This window comes from Oryctolagus cuniculus, chromosome 11, assembly GCF_964237555.1.
Source record: "Oryctolagus cuniculus chromosome 11, mOryCun1.1, whole genome shotgun sequence".
In the NCBI taxonomy this organism is placed as follows: Eukaryota; Metazoa; Chordata; class Mammalia; order Lagomorpha; family Leporidae; genus Oryctolagus; species Oryctolagus cuniculus.
The window spans coordinates 71,802,080-71,824,072 of record NC_091442.1 but is presented as its reverse complement, the minus strand read 5'-3'; the positions used below and the strand labels follow the sequence as shown (position 1 = coordinate 71,824,072).

At 45.5% G+C, this 21,993-nt stretch overlaps 2 protein-coding genes and 1 pseudogene across 2 annotated transcripts; 1 reads left to right on the top strand and 2 right to left on the bottom strand.

Annotated features, from left to right (window-relative positions):
• Window positions 1–5,650: 5,650 nt before the first annotated feature.
• LOC138844492 (uncharacterized) lies at window positions 5,651–19,639 on the top strand. Its single transcript, XM_070053186.1, has 3 exons — window positions 5,651–5,735; window positions 6,250–7,523; window positions 19,425–19,639. The coding sequence occupies exons 1-2, from the start codon at window positions 5,651–5,653 to the stop codon at window positions 6,876–6,878; spliced, it is 714 nt and encodes a 237-aa protein (XP_069909287.1). The 3' UTR covers window positions 6,879–7,523; window positions 19,425–19,639.
• Window positions 14,003–14,119, bottom strand: LOC138844501 (small nucleolar RNA SNORA40; annotated as a pseudogene).
• LYZ (lysozyme) lies at window positions 14,508–21,003 on the bottom strand. The gene is made up of 4 exons (XM_070052616.1): window positions 20,742–21,003; window positions 20,025–20,189; window positions 17,364–17,442; window positions 14,508–15,251 (listed from the first exon to the last, which is right to left on the bottom strand). The coding sequence occupies exons 1-4, from the start codon at window positions 20,875–20,877 to the stop codon at window positions 15,185–15,187; spliced, it is 447 nt and encodes a 148-aa protein (XP_069908717.1). The 5' UTR covers window positions 20,878–21,003; the 3' UTR covers window positions 14,508–15,184.
• Window positions 21,004–21,993: the final 990 nt, after the last annotated feature.

Below are 21,993 nucleotides of genomic sequence, written 5' to 3'. Positions count from 1 at the left end.
ACAGCACCGGCTCCACCACAATCAATTTTGGAACAAGTTTATCACACCAGAAGAAACTCCATACCTATGAACATTCAATCTTGACGCTCTCAACCTCCCATCTATTGGCAACCACCAGTTTATTTTCCATGTCTATAGATTTACCTATTCTGGATATTTCAAATGAATGAAATTATATACTATGTCTACTTTTTGTCTGGTTTCTTTCATGTAGCAAAATGTTTCCAAGTTTCATCCATGTGCTACCATGTATCACTCTTTCTTTTTATAGCCTAATAATATTCTGCCACATTTTATTTATCCAGTCATTGCTTGAGATTTTTTCCCCCATTTTTGGCTATTATGAATAATACTGATATAAACACTCATGCACAAGTGTTTGTGTGGAATTTGAAGGTTTTATTTTTTATTTACTTGTGGTGGGGGTCTCTTCCAGCTGCTGTTTCACTCCCCAAAAGCCTTTCACAGCTGGCTCTGAGCTGCACCAGACAAAAGCCAGGAACTCGAAACTCCACCTGGGTCTTTCATGTGGGCAGCAATAACTTAGCTACTTAGCCATCACCTGATGCACTCGCAGGAAACACAGGGAGGATCTGAACCCAGGCACTGTGATGCAGGATACAGATGTCCCAAACGACACCTTAAGTGCTGCGCCAAATGCCTGCCCCTTTGAGAGGTTTTAAATAGAGGAGCTCTTCATTCAATAACTACCTGTTGAATACCTACTGCTTACTGGCTATGTTCCAGGCACTGAAGATTTAGCAGCAAAACAAAATTAACAGCAACCAGATTAAACTCATAGAGCATATCTTTCACATTCCCTGATGGTCTTATAACCATACTGTCATTTTAAGTATGAGCTGCTAGTCCTGAAATATCTGGTTCAATCCTGCTACTTTCAGGTGTGATGTCTGGCATTCTCACTTGAAGTATCAGCTGCTATTCCTGAAACATTTGATTCAATACTATGTTAACTTGAGATGTGATGTTTGGAAGGTATACCTATGTGTCTATTTATAGCACACTAGTTCTTGTTTCCTGATTTTAATTAGAAAACATTTCTTGGAAATTGATTTCTACTAATAATTATACGATAATGACAGTTCTTAGTTTATTCTTTCAAACTTATTTGGCAAAATTTTTACAAAGGGCCTATTTTATACTCAGCAAATTACTTTAAAAGAGTAGTACAGGGGCCAGCACTGTGGCCCAGTGGGTTAACACCCTGGCCTGAAGCACCAGCATCCCATATGGGCACTGGTTCTAGTCTCGGCTGCTCCTCTTCCCATCCAGCTCTCTGCGGTGGCCTAGGAAAGCAGAACATGGCCCAGATCCTTGACTCCTGCACCCGCGTGGGAGACCCGTAGGAAGCACCTGTCTCCTGGCTTCAGATCGGCACAGCTCTGGCTGTTGCGGCCATCTGGGGAGTGAACCACCGGATGGAAGACTCTCTCTCTCTGCCTTTCCTCTCTCTCTGCAACTCTGACTTTCAAATAAATAAATAAATCTTAAAAAAAAAAAAAAAAGAATAGTACAGTTCTTGTTTTTTGCATCACCACATGATTATTCCTCTGCACCCAACTCTGCCACTGCCAGCCTCTATAAGACACCAGAGCAATGCGGTCCCCATTCTTGAACTGTGAATCTCCTAACTGTAAGTCAAAATAAACCATTTCCTTCCCAGGAAAAAAATGGAGGGCGGGCGGGCGTTGTGGTACAGCACTTTAAGCTGCTACTAAGCTTGCAATCAACATCAGTGTCTAAGTCCCAGCTACTCTACTTCCAATCCAGCTTCCTGCTAATGTATCCTGGAAGGAAGATGATGGCTCCAGTGTTTGGGCTCCCAGTTTTGGCCTGGCCCAGCCCTAGCTGTTGTACACATCCTGGGAGTGAACCAGTGGATGGAAGAGCTCTCCCTGTCACTCTGCCTTTTAAGTAGATGAAAATAGACATCTTTTTAATTAAACAAAAACAGAATTTGTTTTCAAGCAAAACAAATTATAGCTTCAAAAACAAAGTTATAGGAAAAATGAGTGCCTACCTCATTTCTATAGGGCTTTACATATACCTCCACTGATGTGTGTGCCCATCTTCTTCTCTTTTCTTTCCAAAATATCGAGCGACATTACCATAAACTATTGGTTTAACAATAGTTACTCCCTAAAAGAAAATAATTTAAAAACCATTAAGTTTTTTTCATAAGCTTTTCCATTACCTAAATAGAAAGGCTGAAAATACTGAAAGCTTATTAAAGAATCCCAGTCTAACAATCTAGAGTTGTTATAACATGGATTTCTCTTAAATGAATTTCAGACAGTTACCATTATTTTATAGTAACATCAGATTAATTACAACGTTTCCACTTTGAAAATGTTATTTAAATTGCTACATAAACCATTTTGACAGTTTTGTTAAAGGGAACACAAAAAGCCCTGGGTATTGATATAAAAATCACCAATTTTGACTGGCATCCCCTGATGACAATATCCTTAGTCTATGGCAGTGTTCCCAAAGCATGGGGCAAATATCAAAAGCAGTTTGTGAGAGGATTTTAGATAGAGTAAGGGCGAACATTTTTCACTTTATTACTTTGTGTTTACTTTAATCAGTATGAGAAAGATCATAATTGTAACTAGAATTTCAAATCCACAATTTCTAAAATATTAGTGCTTAAGGAAGAAGCTTTGGAAAACTGGATCAATTTAAAGGTGTCACAATAAATGTTACAGTAAGATTCAGCCAGGGCAAATACAGTAAAGTGGTGCTGTGTAATGCAGCCTGGTCAGCACCGGCTGATGCATGTCTGCTCCATTTGTGCTCAGCTCTGAAATGCAGATGCTTGTTTCTCATCACATTTGACAACTATAAAGGAAGTTGAGTGTTGACACAGTCAGATGGAGGGTTTAACATTTTTAAATGAAAACAGTGACAGTTCCACGTGAATGTAAGACCAATTGTTCAACAGTAGGAAAGAGCAAGCTATACCATGTGGAAAACAACCAACAAAATTAGAAAAACACAAGGAAAAAGAATAAAAGGGAAAAACTTAATTGTAGTTGGATAATTTACAATGAAATCCAACATTGGGGCCAGCGCCGCGGCTCACTAGGCTAATCCTCCGCCTTGCATCACCGGCACACCGGGTTTTAGTCCTGGTTGGGGCACCGGATTCTGTCCCGGTTGCCCCTCTTCCAGGTCAGCTCTCTGCTGGGGCCCAGGAGGGCAGTGGAGGATGGCCCAAGTGCTTGGGTCCTTCCACCCACATGGGAGACTGAGAGGAAGTACCCGGCTCCTGGCTTCGGATCGGCGCAGCGCCGGCTGTGGTGGCCATTTGGGGAGTAAACTGACAGAAGGAAGACCTTTCTCTCTCTCTTTCTCTCACTGTCTATAACTCTACCTGTCAAAAAAAAAAAAAAAAAAAAAAAAAAAAAAAAGGCAAGCAGTTTGAATAAAAAGTTAAATAATCATAGTAAATTCTACTGCTGACATTTTTATGGCGAGCAGATAGGAACGCGGGTTCAAGGCCTGACTGAGTACAAGCACCCTGATGTGGTGAGTGCGTAACAGACCCCATAGCTGCTACGGTGTTGCTAGGAACTTGCAGTTCAGTGAAGAGAACGCTCACCCAGAGGCTACCTGGAAGAAATTTATCTAAATGGGAAAAAGATGCCTGAAAGAGCACATAGTAATTGTCGCTCCCCGTCTTCGTGGAGGAACGACACAGGACCCTGTGTTGTTCTTTTGTCTGCTCGGCCCTCCCCGGGTTTGCTGCTGGTTCTTCCCGGGTTGGCTACCGTCCCTTCCACCTCCGTGGAAGGGCGGTTCCCCCTGCCACTTTCCCCACTTCCGCGGGGGAGCGGCACACCGCCGGCCGGCTCTCTCGGGGGCTGCTCAGGTGTTCCCTTTAGATGGATGTTCCTGGTGTATGTTGTCTCTCTCCTCCTTTATAGTCCTCTTCCACCAATCCCAACTCTGCTACCCACACGCCGAGTACGCTGCTCTCCTCCAATCAGGAGCAGGTCCTGCAGCTTGTTGGTTGAACTGGAGGCAGCTGTGTAGAAGCTGTTTCCTCCTCTCCCAGTGCCATATTGTGGGAGAGCAGATGCATAGAATAAGTCTTAATTCCAGTAACTTAGTCTAGTCCGAGTTGCTCCCAGTTGCTCCCCACAGTAATCAGTGAGGAAGAGTAATAAATCCCCTAACTTTGAAGCTTCATGTCATTAGTCATTATTATTGGTGAAAAAGCATTTGCAGACTGTAAAATTTACCTTCTCAAATCACTCTGGACTGAAACCTAGAAACTTTTAGAACCCAACACAATTTCATCTAGAGAAAGTTCTCTAACTTTTTCTCCTAAATCTAATGTTTTAACCCTTTGTCCGATAGCAGCTTCCTATCAGTCCAAACCCTGCCCCAGAAGGCTGGGCAAAATGTATGTTTTTTTTCCAAAGATTTATTTATTTTACTTGAAAGTCAGAGTTACACAGAGAGAGGAGAGGCAGAGAGAGAGAGAGAGAGAGAGAGAGAGGTCTTCCATCTGCTGGTTCACTCCCCAGTTGGCTGCAAGCCAGGAAGGCCGAAGCCAGGAGCCAGGAGCTTCTTCCGGGTCTCCCACGTGAGTGCAGGGGCCCAAGGACTTGGGCCATCCTCCACTGCTTTCCCAGGCCACAGCAGAGAGCTGAATGGGAAGTCCAGCAGCCGGGACTCGAACTGGTGCCCATATGGGATGTCAGCACTTCAGGCCAGGGTGTTAACCCACTGCGCCACAGCACCGGCCCCCAAAATGTATGTTTATGGAGCTTATGTTTATGTTATGAAGCTGAGATAGTGAACTGGCTCTTTCCACTTCTAGGATATTTCAGTAGTTTTTGATTTTTAGAGAATTTCCACCGTGTGTGGATATTAAAACACAATGTGACACCGGCAATTAATATAAAGTGTAGTCTTATAGTGAAGGTGTATGCAAAGTTTCATGAAAAAGTTAACCAAAAGCACACTTACACTCTTAAACTTTTCCCACCTAGACTGACCATACCCAGTCATAACCTGAATATAAAAAACTCAAATAATTTATTTTTATACAGCATCTAGGGGCCGGTGCTGTGGCGAAGCAGGTTAAAAAGCTGCCTGCAGTGCCAGCATTCCATATGGACGCTGGTTAGATCCTGGCTACTCTACTTTCGATCCAGCTCTCTGCAACGGCCTGGGAAAGCAGTACAAGTTGGCCCAAGTCCTTGGGCTGCTGCACCCACCTGGGAGACATGCAAAAAGCTCCTGGCTCCTGGCTCCTTGCTCCTGGCTTTGGATCAGTGCAGCACCGGCCCATGCGGCCACCAGGGGGGTGAACCAGTGGATGGAAGACCTCTCTCTGCCTATGCCTCTCTGTGACTCTGCTTTTCAAATAAATAAATCTTTTTAAAAAACACAATGTAATCATTTTAGACACACTATAATTAAGATAATGTAAAACATAACATGACAAGGAGGACTCAGAAAGAACTACAGACTAACTAGATTGGTGCACAAGTGGGCGTTTGGCTCAGCAGTTAAGCTGAGTTGTAGAACCCACAGCCAAGTGCATGAATCAACACAGCTCCTCCGATTCCCACCCAGCTTCCTGCTAATACACACACTGGGGGCAGCACAAGCCATGATTCAAGCACTTGCGTCCCTGCCACCCACATGCGAGACCTGGATGGAGTTGCAGGTCCTTGGCTCCAGCCTGGCCCTTACGGGTATTGGGGGGAGTGAACCAATACATGGGAGATGACTGTGCTTGTCTTTAAAATGTAAAGAAGTTTTTTTTTTAAAGTGGTCGATTTCTTTTTTAGAGAAAAATCTCCTTTCTGCGCTAAGAACCAGGAGGGGGTAGGAACAGGTTCTCAGCATCAGGAGCAGCCGCCGTCCACCGCTTCCTAGATGCCGGGCAGGCACAAGTGTTGTTCCTCGCACGCATCCAGTCGTCTCTTGCCGGCCGCCTTGGCGTCTCGTGAACCACGGCCAATTTCCTGAACTTCCTACGCCTGGGTGCCTCCGCGGGGCACCCGCCTACCGGGGACCTGGGCGGGCAGCAGCGTCGGGGCTCCCCAAGCCCCCGCTGGTCGTGTCTGTGTTCTGGCGGGGGTGGGGGTGGGGGTGGGTGGGGGCGGTGACGCGCCGAAGCTGGGGACCAACAGACACTGCTTTTTCGCTCTCCGCCTTTGGCTCGCTCTCCGCCTTGAATTCGCGGTTCAAATCCCCGGGGAGAAGGCGCGAAGGGGAAACACACGGGAGAGAGCGCCACCCCCGGCAGGGCGGCGCGGGCCGGCACTGACCTTTACTCTCCCGCCGGAGTCAGGCCCAAATTCGGCCATTCTCTTGAACATATTGTCCCCCGGAAGAAGCCGCCGCCGCCGCCGCCAGGGAAAGAGACTGGGGCCGGCGGGGTCGCCGCTGCCCTCAGAGGGCCCGCTCCTCCCGCGCGGGCGCAGGCGGAGGCTTTCCGGCTAAGGGAAGGCGAGTCACAGCGGCTCGAGGCGCGCAGCTGCCGCCAACCCTTCCAGGCGGACGCCGTCCCTGAAGGCCATTCAGCCCCGGCGCGGGAGGAGGGCAGAGCGGGAGGAGGGGCGGCGGCGACGCAGAACGCAGGCGCGCCGGGGTGGCGCGCGCACGCCGGGCACACCGCGCACGCGCCTGAGCGCGGCCCTGCCGACACCGGAGGGCCGCTCAGAGAACACAGTGGGAGGGGGGGCGTAATTAATACACGGTTTCAGAGGGCTTGCCGGAACTTAAGGATAGGAGTTTCCACACTGGAAGGGTCCACCCTGTGCCAAGATGCAGACAGACCCACCTGGCGAACTTTGCAGAGCATCGGGGACCCTCCACATGGCCAGTTATGAAGATTCTGGAATCAGAACGGCTTCAGATTGCTCAGTAGCAGCAGTCTAGGGAGCAGTGAAGTGCTACCCTCGATTTTCTGAAGGAAACTTACTTCCAACTTAGTTGTCAACACTTGGACGACTAGCCTCCAAGTTTCAGACATGCGCAATCTAAACTAAACGTGCCTCTCAGTCACCTTTCTCAGGAAGATGCTAGAGATGTGATCCATCACAATGCGGGAATAAGCCAAGAAGGAGAACATTGGGAAACCCAGGAAACACAATAGATACGAAAGGTAAGGGGAGCATAGTGAATGCCAAGAGGATGCTGAAAGAGCCCGCAATGCCAGCTGTGCGCAGGCAGCCAGCCAGCTGCCCCGGCCAGATTTCCTTTTGGTCAGAAATGTCTGGGAAATTCTGTGTCAGAGGATGGATTTGACAGCACTCCGGCTGCACCTGAACCTGAAGAGATTTAATGTTCAACCTAGAGTCTGGGAGTTGAACGGATACACAGAAACCCAAAGAGATTCAAGGATCATGCAGGTACTAGCTTCAGGGAAAACAAGATCTGTGCAACAGAAGGAGCTGTATTTATGACTACTGAGTATTGATTTAACCCCACGCGTGGAAGGCCGGGCTTTGGAGAGAGTGATCTACATGATGAAGGTAGGAGAGGAGGGTATAGAGCTTCATCTTTAACTCCTATAGGTTTAGAAACCAATATCCTAAAATGTGTGTGTGTCGGGGGGGGGGGAGTAATATAAACCTAATATTTATTTTTTAAAGATTTATTCATTTATTTGAAAGTCAGAGTTACACAAAGAGCGTAGGAGAGGCAGAGAGAGAGAGAGAGAGAGAGAGAGAGGTCTTCCATCCATTGGTTCACTCCCCAATTGGTCGCAGTGGCTGGAGCTGGACTGATCCGAATCCAGGAGCCAGGGTCTTCCTTCAGGTCTCCCATGCAGGTGCAGGGGCCCAAGGACTTGGGCCATCCTCCACTGCTTTCCCAGGCCATAGCAGAGAGCTGGATGGGAAGCAGAGTAGCCAGGACTAGAACCGGCACCTTATGGCATGCCAACGCCACAGCCGGTGGCTTAACCCACTACACCACAGCGCTGCCCCCAAACCTAATATATAATGGCATGAAAGTAACTACAACACTCTTCATGGTAAGCTAAAAGAGAGGAAAATCACAACTGATAATTTTTAGAAATCCCAGCAAATTTTAAAAAAAGATTTATTTATTCATTTGAAGGGCATAGTTACAAAGAGAGAGAAGAGACAGAGAGAGAGAGAGCTTCCATCTCCTGGTTCACTCCCCTAAGGCCACAACAGCCAGGACTGAGCCAGGCTGCAGCCAGGGGCCAGGAGTTTCTTCCAGGTCTCCCACATGGCTGCAGTGCATCTTCCACTGTTTTCCCAGGCGCACTGGCAACAGAGCTGGATCGTAAGTGGAACAGTGGGGGCATGAACCAGCACCCATATGGAAGCTGGCGTGGCAGGTAGTGGCTTAACGTACTGCCCACAGGCGGGCCCCAGCCTGCCTTCTTCAGTCGACTTTTGTTGATCTCTGGCCATTTCTCCAGTCAGCCCGTTATTGGGCTATCATATAGGCCCCATCTTTGTTTATGAACTGTCATTCTCCAAGTCTCAGTACTCTACTCTGACCCATTCTTGTATAAGTTGGGCTATACTGATCTGAATTAACTCAAATTCTTTCTGAGTATATTGGCATCAGAGTGGCACGAGAATTGAAGCCTAAGCACACACCAGCGTAAAGGCCCTCTGCTGCCCTCTCATGGCCGATCTATGAACTACACTTACATAAACAGTTCAAACTGGATTGCAGAAACTATTGCGTGGGAATCCTGTGGGTTAAAGAGTAAGGAAAATCTCAGAGTGCTCAACACAGAAGGAATGTACTACATGAGCAATATGGCTATTCAATCGACTTATGTTCATTCCAATCACTGCTCTAGGTGTTTGAAATAAGGAGGTGACCAAGAGCCAAACACGTCTCTCTTACCTATCAGGACAGTGGCTCTGCATGGTGTGTCAGAGATGTGACAAGATAGAGAGCATCCAGTGGGGAGAAGGAGCAGCCCCCCGAGGGGCTTCAGAGCCTTAGTGGAGGCACCTGTTACATGGTGTGCCTGTGTTGAGAGATTGATTGATATATTTTGAGGCTATTTATTAAGCACGGTGGATATATGTTTCTCACTGTCAGACAATCGAGCATAAAACATGAAAAAGGAGAAATTCAAACCCCATGGCATGGTGTAAGATTAGAATTGCAGGTATTGGTGTGAATTAATGAATTTTGATATAAATATAAAGATATAGGGGAAATATAATTGGGGCGAGCATTTGGCACAGCAGTTGAAATACCACTTGGCATACTCATATCCCATATTGGAGTGCCTGAATTCGAGTTTCAGCTCTGCTTCCCATCCAGCTTCCTGATAATGTGCACCCTTAGAGGCAGCAGGCAATGGCTCAAGGAGTTGGGTCCCTAACACTCATATGGGAGACCTAGATTGAAATCCAGGCTCCTGCCTTTGGCCTGGCCCAGGCTTGGCTGTTATGGGCATTTGGGAAGGAACCAGCAGACCGAAGATCGATCTCTCTGTATCTCTTTTCTGAGTCTCTGTGTCTGCCTGCCCTCTGTTTCTCTGTCTTTCAAAGAAATAAAAATACAAAAATGGGGCCGGTGCCGCGGCTCAACAGGCTAATCCACTGCCTGCGGTGCAGGCACCCCGAGTTCTAGTGCCTGTCGGGCCTCGGATTCTGTCCCGGTTGCTCCCCTTCCAGTCCAGCTCTCTGCTGTGGCCTGGGAGTGCAGTGGAGGATGGCCCAAGTGCTTGGGCCCTGCACCCGCGTGGGAGACCAGGGGAACCACCTGGCTCCTGGCTTCGGATCAGCGTGGTGCACGGGCCACAGCGGCCATTGAGGGGTGAACCTATGGAAAAGGAAGACCTTACTCTCTCTCTCTGTCCACTCTGCCTGTCACAAAAAAAAAAAAAAAAAAAAAAAAAGTACAAAAATGTTCTTTAATAAACCTCAAGAGGGCGCCAGCGCTGTGGCATAGTAAATTAAGCTGCTGCCTGTGGTACCAGCATCCCATATGGGTTGCCAGTTCATGTCCTGGATGCTCCACTTCTGATCCAGTTCTCTGTTTTGGCCTGGGAAAGCAGTAGAAGATGGCCCAAGTGCTTGGGCCTCTGCAGCCATGTGGGAGACTTGAAGAAGCTCCTAGCTTCTGATTGGCTCACCTTCCTCTGTTGCAGCCATTTGGGGAATGACCCTGCAGAAGGAATAGCTCTTACTCTGTCTCTCCCTCCTTCTGTCTGTAACTCTACCTCTCAAATAAATAAATAAAATCTTTAAAAACCCAAGAGGATGGGGCTGGCACTGTGGCATAGTGTGGGTAAAGCCACCACCTGCATTGCCAGCAACCCATATGGGTGCCAGTTTGTGTCCCAGCCTCATGTCTGATCCAGCTCCCTGCTATGGCCTGGGAAAGCAGTAGAAGATGGCCCAAGTCCTTGGGCCGCTGTTCCCACGCAGGAGACTTGGAGAAAGTGCCAGGCTCCTCATTGGCCCATCTCTGGCCATGAAGCCAATTGGGGAGTGAACCAGAGGATGGAAGACCTCCCTCGCCCTCGCCCCTGCCCCTGCCCCCGCCCCCTTCTCTCTCTGTGTAATCTTTCAGGTAAATAAGTCTTGCCACTGCCTGCAACACCTGCATCCGTTTTGGGTGCCAATTCGAGTTCTAGCTGCTTCACTTCTTACCCAGCTCTCTGCTAATGAGCCTGGGAAAACAGCACAAAGTAGCCCAAAGCCTTGGGTCCCTGCACCCACTTGGGAGACCCAAGGGAAGCTCCTGGCTCCTAGCTTCAGATCACCCCAGCTCTGACTGTTGCAGCTATTTGGGGAGTGAACCAGTGTATAGAAGATCTGTCTCTCCCTCCCTCTGTTTACTCTGCCTATCAAATAAAATAAATCTTTTTAAAAAACCCCAAAACTTTAAACATTGTTTAAATTAAAAAACATGGTGTGTTGTGTGTGTGTGTGTGTGTGTGTGTATATATATATATATTCTCTAGCTCTTTCGACTGACACTGTCTCCTAGGAACACCCTAATGTCCAGATCGTGTTTTTAAAATATTATTAACCACTGTAATAAATTAGAGTTTCTTGAATAAACGGCTATTCCAGGGCTGGAGCAAGGAAAGAACAAGGCAAATCTTAGAGTACCTTGTGCCAGGAAAAAACTAAGTTCTCAAAAAATTATAGACAAGTCAAAATGAAACAGAAGTCAGCTTGCAGGGGCTCACTGGCTAAATAGGGCACAGTGTGGACAGCAAAGTAAATGGTGGTAATGAATTATAACTCATTATAATTTCACTAAGACAGAAACCATGGGTCCACAGTGATCTCATAAATGAAGCTGGAAACTTGATGAGCAACAGTCTCCTAGTACCTCCCTTACCAGAAACTTTACAATGGACATGACTTACAACCTCATTTAAATCAAGTAATCTGAGTGAACATCATCAAATCAAAACTGCATGCCACTTAAGGCAATGAGAAGGGAATCACTTCTGTGGTATTCCCGCCAAAGTTGCAAAACCTACTCTAATTAAGAGAATATCAGAAGCACCTTAGAGAAATTCTGCAGTATAACTGGTCTGTGGTCTTCAAGAATGTCTAGGTCATAAAAGCAAAGAAAGAAATAATCATTAGGAAATGACCCAGAATGAAAGAGACTAAAAAATATGGCAATCAAATACAACACATGATTTTTTGGAAAGATTTATTTTGTTTCTTTGAAAGGGTTACAGAGAGAGATAGAGAGAGAGAGATAGAGAGATAGGTCTTCCATCTGCTGGTTCACTCCCCAGATGGCTGCAATGGTGGGAGATGCACTGATCTGAAGCCAGGAGCCAGGAGCTTCTTCTGGGTCTCCCACGCGGATGCAGGGGCCAAAGACTTGGACCATCTTCTACTGCTTTCCCAGGCCATAGCAGAGAGCTGAATCAGAAGAGGAACAGCCAGGACTTGAACTGGCACCTGTATAGGATACCAGCACTGCAGGCCAGGGTGTAACCTGCTGCGCCACAGTGCCGGTCCCTCTCTGAAGGGGTTTGTAAGGGAAGTGATCTACAACCAGTAAGAACTGTGTCCCTCAGCACTTAGTGAGTCCTACCTCTTGGGTAAAGCCAGTGTGTGCTCACTGTGACATAGGTAAATGCTGACTAGAACTGACTCCTTGAAAGTCACTGGGCCTGTGTCTCCCAGGCTTATGTCACTCATCTTCTGCCCTGAATAAACTTAAAAGTAACCTTTCTACAGATCCTGTTTGTTTCCACCAACCAAATGTGGGGCTCAGCGAACACTCACGAATCCTTGGAGGCCTTACTCAGATTGGCTCTTGGTATGAGCCTCAGCCCGTTATGGTCCTCCAACCCTGAAATCCTCCCCTGAATGGGATGCTAAGCCCTCCTGGGTCTCCAGAATTTCTTGTTGGGTCAGTGGATCCCCAGGTTTATTCTTGGCCCATTTTTCTGGTCTTTCTTGCTGAGAACATTTGAGGAAAACATTTTTCAGCACCTGGTGTTGTGCCTTTAAGAGGCCTCTCCTCCTTGATCCTACCCACTGCCTATTTCAAATACTAAAGAACAAGAAAAAAAAAAAAAAAAAGAACAAGGAGATAAACTTCTTTCTGGTGCATCAGCTGGCTTTATGTTTTATAACTGTGGCATTTTTTCCTTGCAGTTATTCGAGTAAATGGGAAAGTCTTAGAAAAGATGATTTAAGTTTTATATTTCCAGAACAGGGAACATTCGATACTCTGAAACTAGTTTTTCTTAGGTTGAAATTGGGAAAGGCACTTAGAGCAACCCTATCCCATGTCAGAGTGCCTGGTTCAAGTTCTGGGTACTCAGTGGTTCTGATCCAGTTTCCTGCTGTTACTGGCTAGTCAGGCAGACAGGTAGGTCTGCTGAGCTAGAGGTACCAGCAAGCCACCATACCCTGTGCCCATGTGTGATTCTATCCGCCTACTTGTCAATCAAAATGCCCCCTTTCCCAGGATGCATCTGATTTATCTGGGACCAGGGGGGATGATGCCATGAAAATATGGATATGAACTCCACGGGAAGCTTGTGGAGGTAACATATAATTCCCAGGAGCTCCACACGGAGAGGCTGATAAAGGAGACCAACAACTGGCAGAGGGTCTCTCTTCCACTGCAGACCATGACTGCAGGGACTGGCAGGTGCCCTTTCTGTCCCCACCCCTTCTCCTTTTGGGCAAATCTTTCGGCTCATTGCCTACCCACAGTGGGTGTTTTTCTGTGTGGTGCACCACATGCTAATGTGTGTGTGTGGTGGCTTTCTCACCTTTTGAATAAAATTTACCTTATTGAGTCAGTACTTAGAATGCATATCTTTGTGCATGGCAAGGACCTGGAGTAAAAAAATAAAAAATCTCTCACTCACCCACATCACTGCTAATGCCTCTGGCATGGAGGATTGTCCCAGGGCACTTGTCAGACTGGGAAAATCCCTAGCTAAGGGTAATGCAAATTACCTACCTGGAAAAACCTGCTGGACCACAAGAAAACTCTCCCTATGAAGAGACTGCTATTACAAGTATATACCTCAGATGATGATCCAGTTGCAGCCATTAGCCTCTGCCTGCCTGCCTGCCTGCCTGTTGTTCTCATTCAGCTTCAATGAATTTAACTCTCTCCATTCTATTTGACTGCTCTGGTGAACTGTTTGAACACCCATGGTGCTGGCCTCAATCAGTCACATCCTGCAACATTTTGATGGCACCTACAGGGACTTTTCCTCTGATCACTGGGAGCCAATCTTCAGAGTGTGGCACGATATGTAGTGGCAGCTTGTCTGGGTGAACCCATAGCTGCTGTTAGACCCCGATCACTGTCAGTCCTTCTTTCTCCTTGACCTGGTCCTTAAGGAACAGCTTACCCCTGTTAGACCAACTGCTGATTCCTGGCCAGGGCAAATGCCTGGTGGAATTTGAAGGCCCCTGTTCAATGCTACCCAGTACCTGTTGCCCTCAGGGTTGGGGAGTGAACTTCTATCTGTTCCATCTTTTTTTTTTTTTTTTTTCATTTTATAAATGCTTGTATATATCAAAACTCATACTGATCAATGAGTTCTGGGTTGCAAAGCAGGATTTATTTTTTTTGTACCTGTATGCCACTAGTTGAAACACACACTGTGTACACACACTGTAAACAGCCAGGGCTGTTGCGCAGTGGGTTAAAGCCCCAGCTTGCAGCGCTGGCATCCCATGTGGATCCCGGTTCTAATCCCTTTATGCCACAGTGGCGTGCCTGGGTTTGAGACCCAGCCCCACTCCCAGTTCTAGCTTCCTGTATGCACATCCTAGGATGCAGCAGGTCATGGTTCAAGTGGTTGGGTCCCTGCCACCCACAATGCAGACCTGGACTGAGTTACTGCTTCCCGACTTTGGCCTGCTCCTACCCCAGTGGTTGTAGGCATCTGAGGAGTGAACTGGTGGTTGGGAGACCTCTGTGTGTTCATCTATCTCTGCCCCTTTCCTTTCAAATAAAATAAGCAAATAAATATTTTTTAAGGAAGAAAGACAAAGGTATGCACTGCAAAGCCTTTAATGATAATATACTTTTTTACAACATGCATAATCTCACACCTGTGGTTAATCAGCAATCATTTCAATACCTGTGAGCTCACCTGACTCAGATTTAGTTATAATGCACAAATCTAAATTAATAAAGTTAAGAAACAGCAACTGCTCATCTAACCCCTCCACAATAGCAAGATGCATCCAAATGTTCTTTAAGGGGCTAAAACAGATCGATATTTAACTGGACGTTCTTTTTGTAAAGATGTATAAATGAAGTCTTTCCCAGAAAATATGCAAACCAAAGGTCACATACACCTTATGAAAACAAAATTCTTAACGCAGGCAGTACAACTGCTCCTTTAACAGCTGTGTATCACCCACTGAAGAGGGGTCACTGTCCCTGTGTTGGAGGTGCCTGACAGGAGGCATCGGGGCCCACGCAGCTGGAATTCTGCCCTAGACACATGTGTTATGAGACTGTCCTCTTTAATGTTTTCATCCAAAACTGAGGAAGAGTAAGTCTGGGTTATTTCTGTTTAAGAACTGAGTGCACTGGTGATGTATTTGGTAGCTAAGAAGAAAGGCCATATTTTGCTCCTGCTTCTGGGACAATGTTAGTTTGTTTGAAAAGGCAATGCTGGCTACTGAAAAAGAGACAAGATGAGCGGAAGAAGGAAAAACTGCAGTTACACTCCACAGCCCCGAATATACGGAGTGAGATCTTGGTTTTGACAATGATTTCTCCACGCCACCCTGTAGAGAAAGGCAAAACAAGTGCAGGGGTTGAAATATGTTTTCATAGAAAAATACAAGTACAGACGTCAAACATTTTGGGAGAACAAAACACCTCAAGAACGAAAACATCATATAAAAGGAAAGGGGATTGCCAAATGCTACTGTTGCAACGTGGGAGCTTCTACAACAAGGGAAGAACATTAGCCTTGACCTCTGCATGCTTTTGTGTTCATCTTGAAGACACAATTCTGATCCTATCCAGTCTCTTTCCCTGTTCTGCAAAGCTGGGGGTTTTCTCCACATACTTCCAGGATTTGGAATGCAAACGGACACTCTGCTTTTGCCCTTGGGATGCAGCTATCCTGCCTACTTCTCTAGGAAGAAAGAAACAGCTGAAGCGGGCCTTCTCCTCAAGTTTGATTCACTATGAAGAAATGGCTTTGCAAGCTGAAGACCTGTGAGTTTGAGACAGGTGTCTGTGAATTCTTTGCTTCTTGTTCCAAACAAGAAGGCGACATAAATAGCAAGGATGGATGACCTAAGGGCTTTTAAAAAATGTCTTCCGGTTTCAGCCACTATCAACAGCACAGCTGAGACCACGGCACTACATTTCAAATACATGTTCTAATTTGAAATGAGGAGAGATGCTAAAAAGTGACACATATTGATGTCTTCAATCTTGACTCCTCCTGAGACACAGATTTACTGAATAAGAACTGAGGTCCAATGTTACAATTAAACCTTTGATGTGACAAAAAAGCATAAAGACAAGAAATCACGGTTAATTTTGTATGTGAATAAATCTTCAGTTTCTTGTCAAATATGTATATTTACCTGGGTAGATCCACATTTTTGGTTGAAAAGAGGAATTTTTCTTCCAGCTTGCTGACTTCCTTCTCAGAAGTCATTGGATGGCTGGTATTTTGTGTTTTTCATTTCTCTAAGGAGGGACCAGATTGTGCTGCAGCTAGCTCAATGAATGCATGCTTGGGTCTAGTCAAAAGGACATGGAAAGAAAACAAGAGAGTTCTGTGTCTGGGGTGGAGGCCTATTCACCTCCCTAGGATGGGAGGCTGCTATGTTACAAAGTGCACCATGCTTTTTGTGGCATCTTCTACGGCACAGCACAAGTTTCTGGGTTGCTGAAGATGAGAGAAAAGTGGCCTAAGCTGGGGTGGGGGGGCAGGCTTCAGCGCAGCCATGAAGATGCTTGTCCAGATGTCTGCATCCACCATGGTGCTGGTGTGAGAATCTGGGTCTTCCCTTCTGATGCCAGCTGCCTGCTAATGCGCACCCTGGGAGGCAGAAGCTGATGGCTCAAGTACTTTCATCTCTGCCACCCATGTGGGAAACTAAGACTGTGTTCTGGCCTCCTGGCTTTGGCCTGGCCCAGCCCTGGCTATTGTGGCCATGTCAGACTGAATCAGTGCATAGAAGATCTTTTCTGTCTTTGTCTCTCTGTCCCTTAAATCTAGTACCTCAATAAAGTTTTGTAAAAAGTAGGATTAGTGGTTTTACAATTCAGAAGATGTGATGGATCCGGTAAGATAACCCGCCTTTGACTTTGGGTTTAGAAGAATGGGCATGGGGTGGGGCATGGGAAAGTTTCCAAATAAACCTTCTCTGAAGAAAAGGAAGCCAAAATGTTTTATGCAGTTCCATCTCACATTATGACATTTTACACTATCTAGTTCAGTTTTGATAAAAGAAAATAGACAAATAAAGTGAAGACCACAGACAGACTGAGGCATTGCTACTTGCTAAAGGAAATATGCACACAAAGCATTTCAGCCTCCCTTCTGCCCTCAGGAGAGCACAGGATGCCAAGTGCAAACACTGAGTGAGGTGCTCTGTGCAACAGCAGACACAAAGCACGTTCCACATTCGCTTATTCTAAACCTAATCTCAAGACACGGCAAGGAGCTGGCAGAGTGCGGACAGTCTTAGAAACCCTAGAAATCCCCCAAAAGGAAGAATAAAAGAATGAGATTCTGAGGCCATTAAAGTACATTGTTTCTTCAAGGATTTAGGCAATACACTGTAGCACAGACTCAAAACTACCATATCCAGTTCTCAGCAGCATATTTTGGGCTTAGAAAGTCTTCTCTCACATATATATGAAACACATACCATGCTCTGATGCCTTGTGGATCGCTGACGACCCTCTTTGCACAAGCTACAGCTTGAGTGATGTCATCTTTCAATAAATCTGAAAAAGAGGTGGTGAGAAATGAAAACAAATTGCACAGCGATTTCCTTTTACATTTGGGGTTAGCCAGTTTTATTCTGTTGGGCTGAGGAAAGAATATTAAGAAATTATTTTTCAAGAGTCCATTAGGCAGTAATGGTGGGGAAAAACTCTCTTCACCCTTTTCCATCTGGCAGCAAGTAAAGCATTTTGTCTCATTTACAATGCAAGCTCTGGAATTACCACGATATGGAAGGTCCGCTGCATACTAGACACTGTAAGAAAAAGCATGCCTAGTAATTTTTTACTCGGCAATTCTACTATTGCAACTTCCTCATAAAGAACTAATAAGACATATATCCAAAAGTGTTTGCAGGAAGATGTTCACAGCAATTATTAAGTGAAAAACTGGAAACAACCTAAGTGCTTAATAGTAAGAAGTAGATAAACACATTACAGAATATTCATAGAGTGGAATTCTACTCATCCTTTAAAATGACAATAGAGATTTGTATTTGTTGATACGGACATAATTTTGTGTGAGAAGTAAACCGTATAGCAGTCTTATAATACAATTTAATTTTTGTAAAAATTTACATTGCTGTCATGTTTATATATGCATATATACATGATATAATTTTGTTTTAAGGTTTATTTTTTATTTGAAAGGCAGAGTTACAGACAGAGAAAGAGGGAGAGACAGAGATAGCTTCCATCCACTGGTTCACTCCCCAAATGGTCGCAACAGCCAAAGCTGGGCCAATCCAAAGCCAGGAGCCAGAAGCTAATTCCAGGTCTCCCACTTGGGTGCAAGGGCCCAAGCACTAGGGCCATCTTCTGCTGCTTTCCCAGCACATCAGCAGGGAGCTGGATCAGAAGTGGAACAGCTGGGACTTGAACCAGCATCCATATGGGATGCCATCACGGCAGACGATGGCTTTACCTACTACACCGCAGTGCCAGTCCCTGTAATTTTACTTGCATGTCCATGATTGATGTACATTCTGGAAGAATATATACCAAAAGTGACAATGGTCAGACATCTCTGGTAGTAAGGTTACAGTTGCTATTTTTTTCCAATTTGTATTTTCTAATTTTTATTTAATGACTACATGCTATTATACAATGCAAAATACATTTGAAAGTAAATTAACAAGATTATAAAAGAATATGCTAAAATTAATCTTCTTGATGTGGGTGTTGTGTGGTACAGCAGGTCAAACTGCTGCTTGAGACACCAACATCCCCTTTTAGAGAACTTGTTTAGGTCCTGGCTGCTTCATTCTGACCCAGTTCCCTATCAATGTGCCCGGGAAGGCAGCAGACAGAGGCCTAAATATGTGGGTTCCTACCACCCATTTGGGAGACCAAATGGAGTTCCTGGCTCCTGGCTTTGGCCTGGCCAAGTGCTGACTCTTGTATAATGATTATGTATGAAGTGCGGTTTTTAGAAATACAAAGTAAAGAATTTAGAAATGAAAGATATAATGTTTTTAATTCATTTCAAAATCCTTCAACAAAAAATACATAGAGAAGAAGCAACTACTGCAAAAAGTTAAGAATTTAAAAGTCAGATATCTGAGGGCAGTCATTAGGCAGAGCAAGAAAGATGCCGCTTGGAAGCCTGCATCCCATACTGGATTGCCTGGGTTCAGAGTCCTCACTCTGCTCCCAATCCTAGCTCCCTGCTATCCGGAGATGGAGCAGGTGATGGCTCCGGTAGCTGGGTCCCTGCCACACACATGGCAGGCTGAGATTGAGTTCTGGGATCCTAGCTTTTGCCTGGCCCACACCCAGCTGTTGTGGGTATTTAGGGAATAAGAAGTAGATATGAGATCTGTGTGTCTGTCCTTCTGTATTTAAAATAAATAAATAAATAAAGTATGAAGTTGGACTTATGGGGGCTGGAATATGGTGCAGTTAATTGGTTATGCTGCTCGCCTGTGATGCTGGGATCCCATATGGTTGCTACTCAATTTGTGGCTGCTCTACTTCTGATCCAGCTCCCTGCTAATGCACCTGGGAAAGCAGCAGAAGATGGTCATGTGCTTGAGCCCCTACACCCACCTGGATGAAGCTCCTGGCTCTTGGCTCTGGCATGCCCAGCCCCAGCTGTTGCAGTCATTTAGGGAGTGAAACAGCAGATGGAAGACCTCTCTGTCTCTCCCTCTCTCTGCATAACTCTATCTTTCAAATAAAGATAATAAATAAATAAAAAGCTGCATTTATGGATGTTTGTTAAACTACTACCTCCAATTTTCTGTGTATGCAGAACATTTCATAGTAATATATATACAATCAAAAAAGGAACCAAGAAAATTACTCCTCTCCTCCCCTGAGTCAGCAGGAGGAAAGCATCAGTGAGGCCATTTACAATCAGTTAACAGATCATTCCAGAAACATGTGCATATGAAAGAGCACCAACCTTTCATAATACCAGCTCTTTACTTTCTTACTTGGGGAATTAGGAGGAGGATAACAAAACTTTCTGGAAGCTGTGATGGGAGTTTTCCTAGGTCCCTCATGAATTTGTCTTGAATCTCTACTCTTACAAGATACCCAGAGGGGTCCTGTGCCATCACTCAAGTATTATCCTGTCTTACCACTGCAGGGTATATGGCAGGCGTTAACTGCTCGTGGGGTTTTGCCATCGTTACACCAGTAGCGGCTATTGATCTGAAATATTCCATAATCGGTGCTTTTGTCTCCAGGGTTGTAGTTTGTAGCTCGTGTGTTATAACTGCTCTCCCATTTGGCCAAACACATCCCTGAAAAAGTAATTTTTGTAAGGAACAGCAACATAAAATGACTTACAGTGTAAACAAAAAGCAATCCATGTGTCTAACTCTGTTTTACCAACAACTTGATGTGTTTAACTTATAACTGAACACTTTAGTGAAGAAAGGCCCTTAAGAGAACCATTTTTGTAATGCAAACCAACTTCTGAAATTACTGCAGCAAGAGAAGGTGCTTTAAAAATATTAAAATAACAGTTTCTTCTTTGCTTTTACCCTTTCCCTGCTCCCATGGCTCAGGCAACATGCAGCCTTGAATAGAAAAATCAAGAGTTGATAGGCTCAGGTCTATCTGAGTCTAACAGCAAATCGGATGTTCCTTTCTTTGTTGTGGGCCTGTGAGTCACTGTAAAATCTACCATTAAGATGCTAACTGTGCTAATATGGGCTGTTTGAGTCTTCATGATTCCTGGTCTCTCTTCACAGGCCAGGGGAGAGATTTTGGGGCCCAACATGATCTCTATCAAAGGCATTGGGGAATGGGCCGGGTATGGTCTCGGGAAGTTGGAAAGAGTGGAGACTTACAGTTCGCCAAGCTGACTCCCTTGTAGCCATCCAATCCAAGTTTTTTCAGAGTTCTGGCCAACTCACACCTTTCATAGATCTTGCCCTGGACAGTGGTGGAAAGGAGGAGAAGCCCCAGGATCAGGAGTGCCTTCATGTTGACTGGGAAGCAAGACCTCTATGCTGACAGGACAGAGGCAGCCCCAGTATTTAACCTCTTTCAACTTCCTTCTTCCCCAGGTGGCGTGAGGGCTCCACCCTTTGTGTGGAAAGCATGCTTGTTTTTCTGATTCACTGACTTGAAAGGCTTTTTTTAAATGTGTGAAGAGAAACTGTCTGATGTCCTAAGCATTAATCTCAGTAAAATGATGAAAAGACATTGCTTAAAGATTTGTTCAGGAAAAATTGGGAAGTAGCACTTTTCCAAAATAGAAGTTTTCTTCTATTTTGTTAGGATTTAAGCCAATGTGAAGGAAAAAAAGAACTGTAACTTAAAATGAGCTGTGATTTTTTGCCTAATATTTTCACTTTCATTAAATGGTCTGTGTAAATTCCCTATTTTGTATTCATCTCCACTTAGAATTATTTTGTATATACTTTTCTAGAGAATGGACATGGCACTTGGACCTCTTGTCTCATGGGTACATAGCCTGTTATCAAGCAAGAACTCAGTCCCTAACCCCAGTGCCAATCAAAATAATGAGGCCGAGGTTTGGGATGAAGGGAAGAGAACATTTAATCTGCTGACAGATGAAAGCATGGCAGACCCCAGGGTCTCCACAACCACCACCCTCCTTCAGAGGGTTTAGAGCTTTTAAAGAACTACAGGGGAGTCAGGAATAAGAGGGACAAAGGAAAGGGCCAGCTGCATGTTGGCCCACTGGCCAGGCACCAAGGCCTGCACACTCCTTTTGTGTTTAATGCTCTGGTTGTCTGGTTGTCTGTAGAAGAAACTGAGGTAAGGAAAAAAAGCAATGTGTGCTTCAGACAGCGGTGAGTGGGAAGCCAGGAGTCCAGCCCGATGCATCACCCAGATGCTCTGCTGGTAGGGCAGTCAAGTGGCCTTTAATCAGCCTGGGGGCTACATGCAGGTAGTTATTTTGTGCCCCGACCTGGGATTCCCCGGCACGGATCCGGGATTTCCCCTAATGGAACCCCTGGAGAAAATACTGGCCACCCACATGTTACCCACTGAAGAAGCAAATGACCTCATGAGCTTAGAGACCGGAATCTTGGAGGGCCAGCTGTGCCACTCTCTCAATTCAGTGAGTAA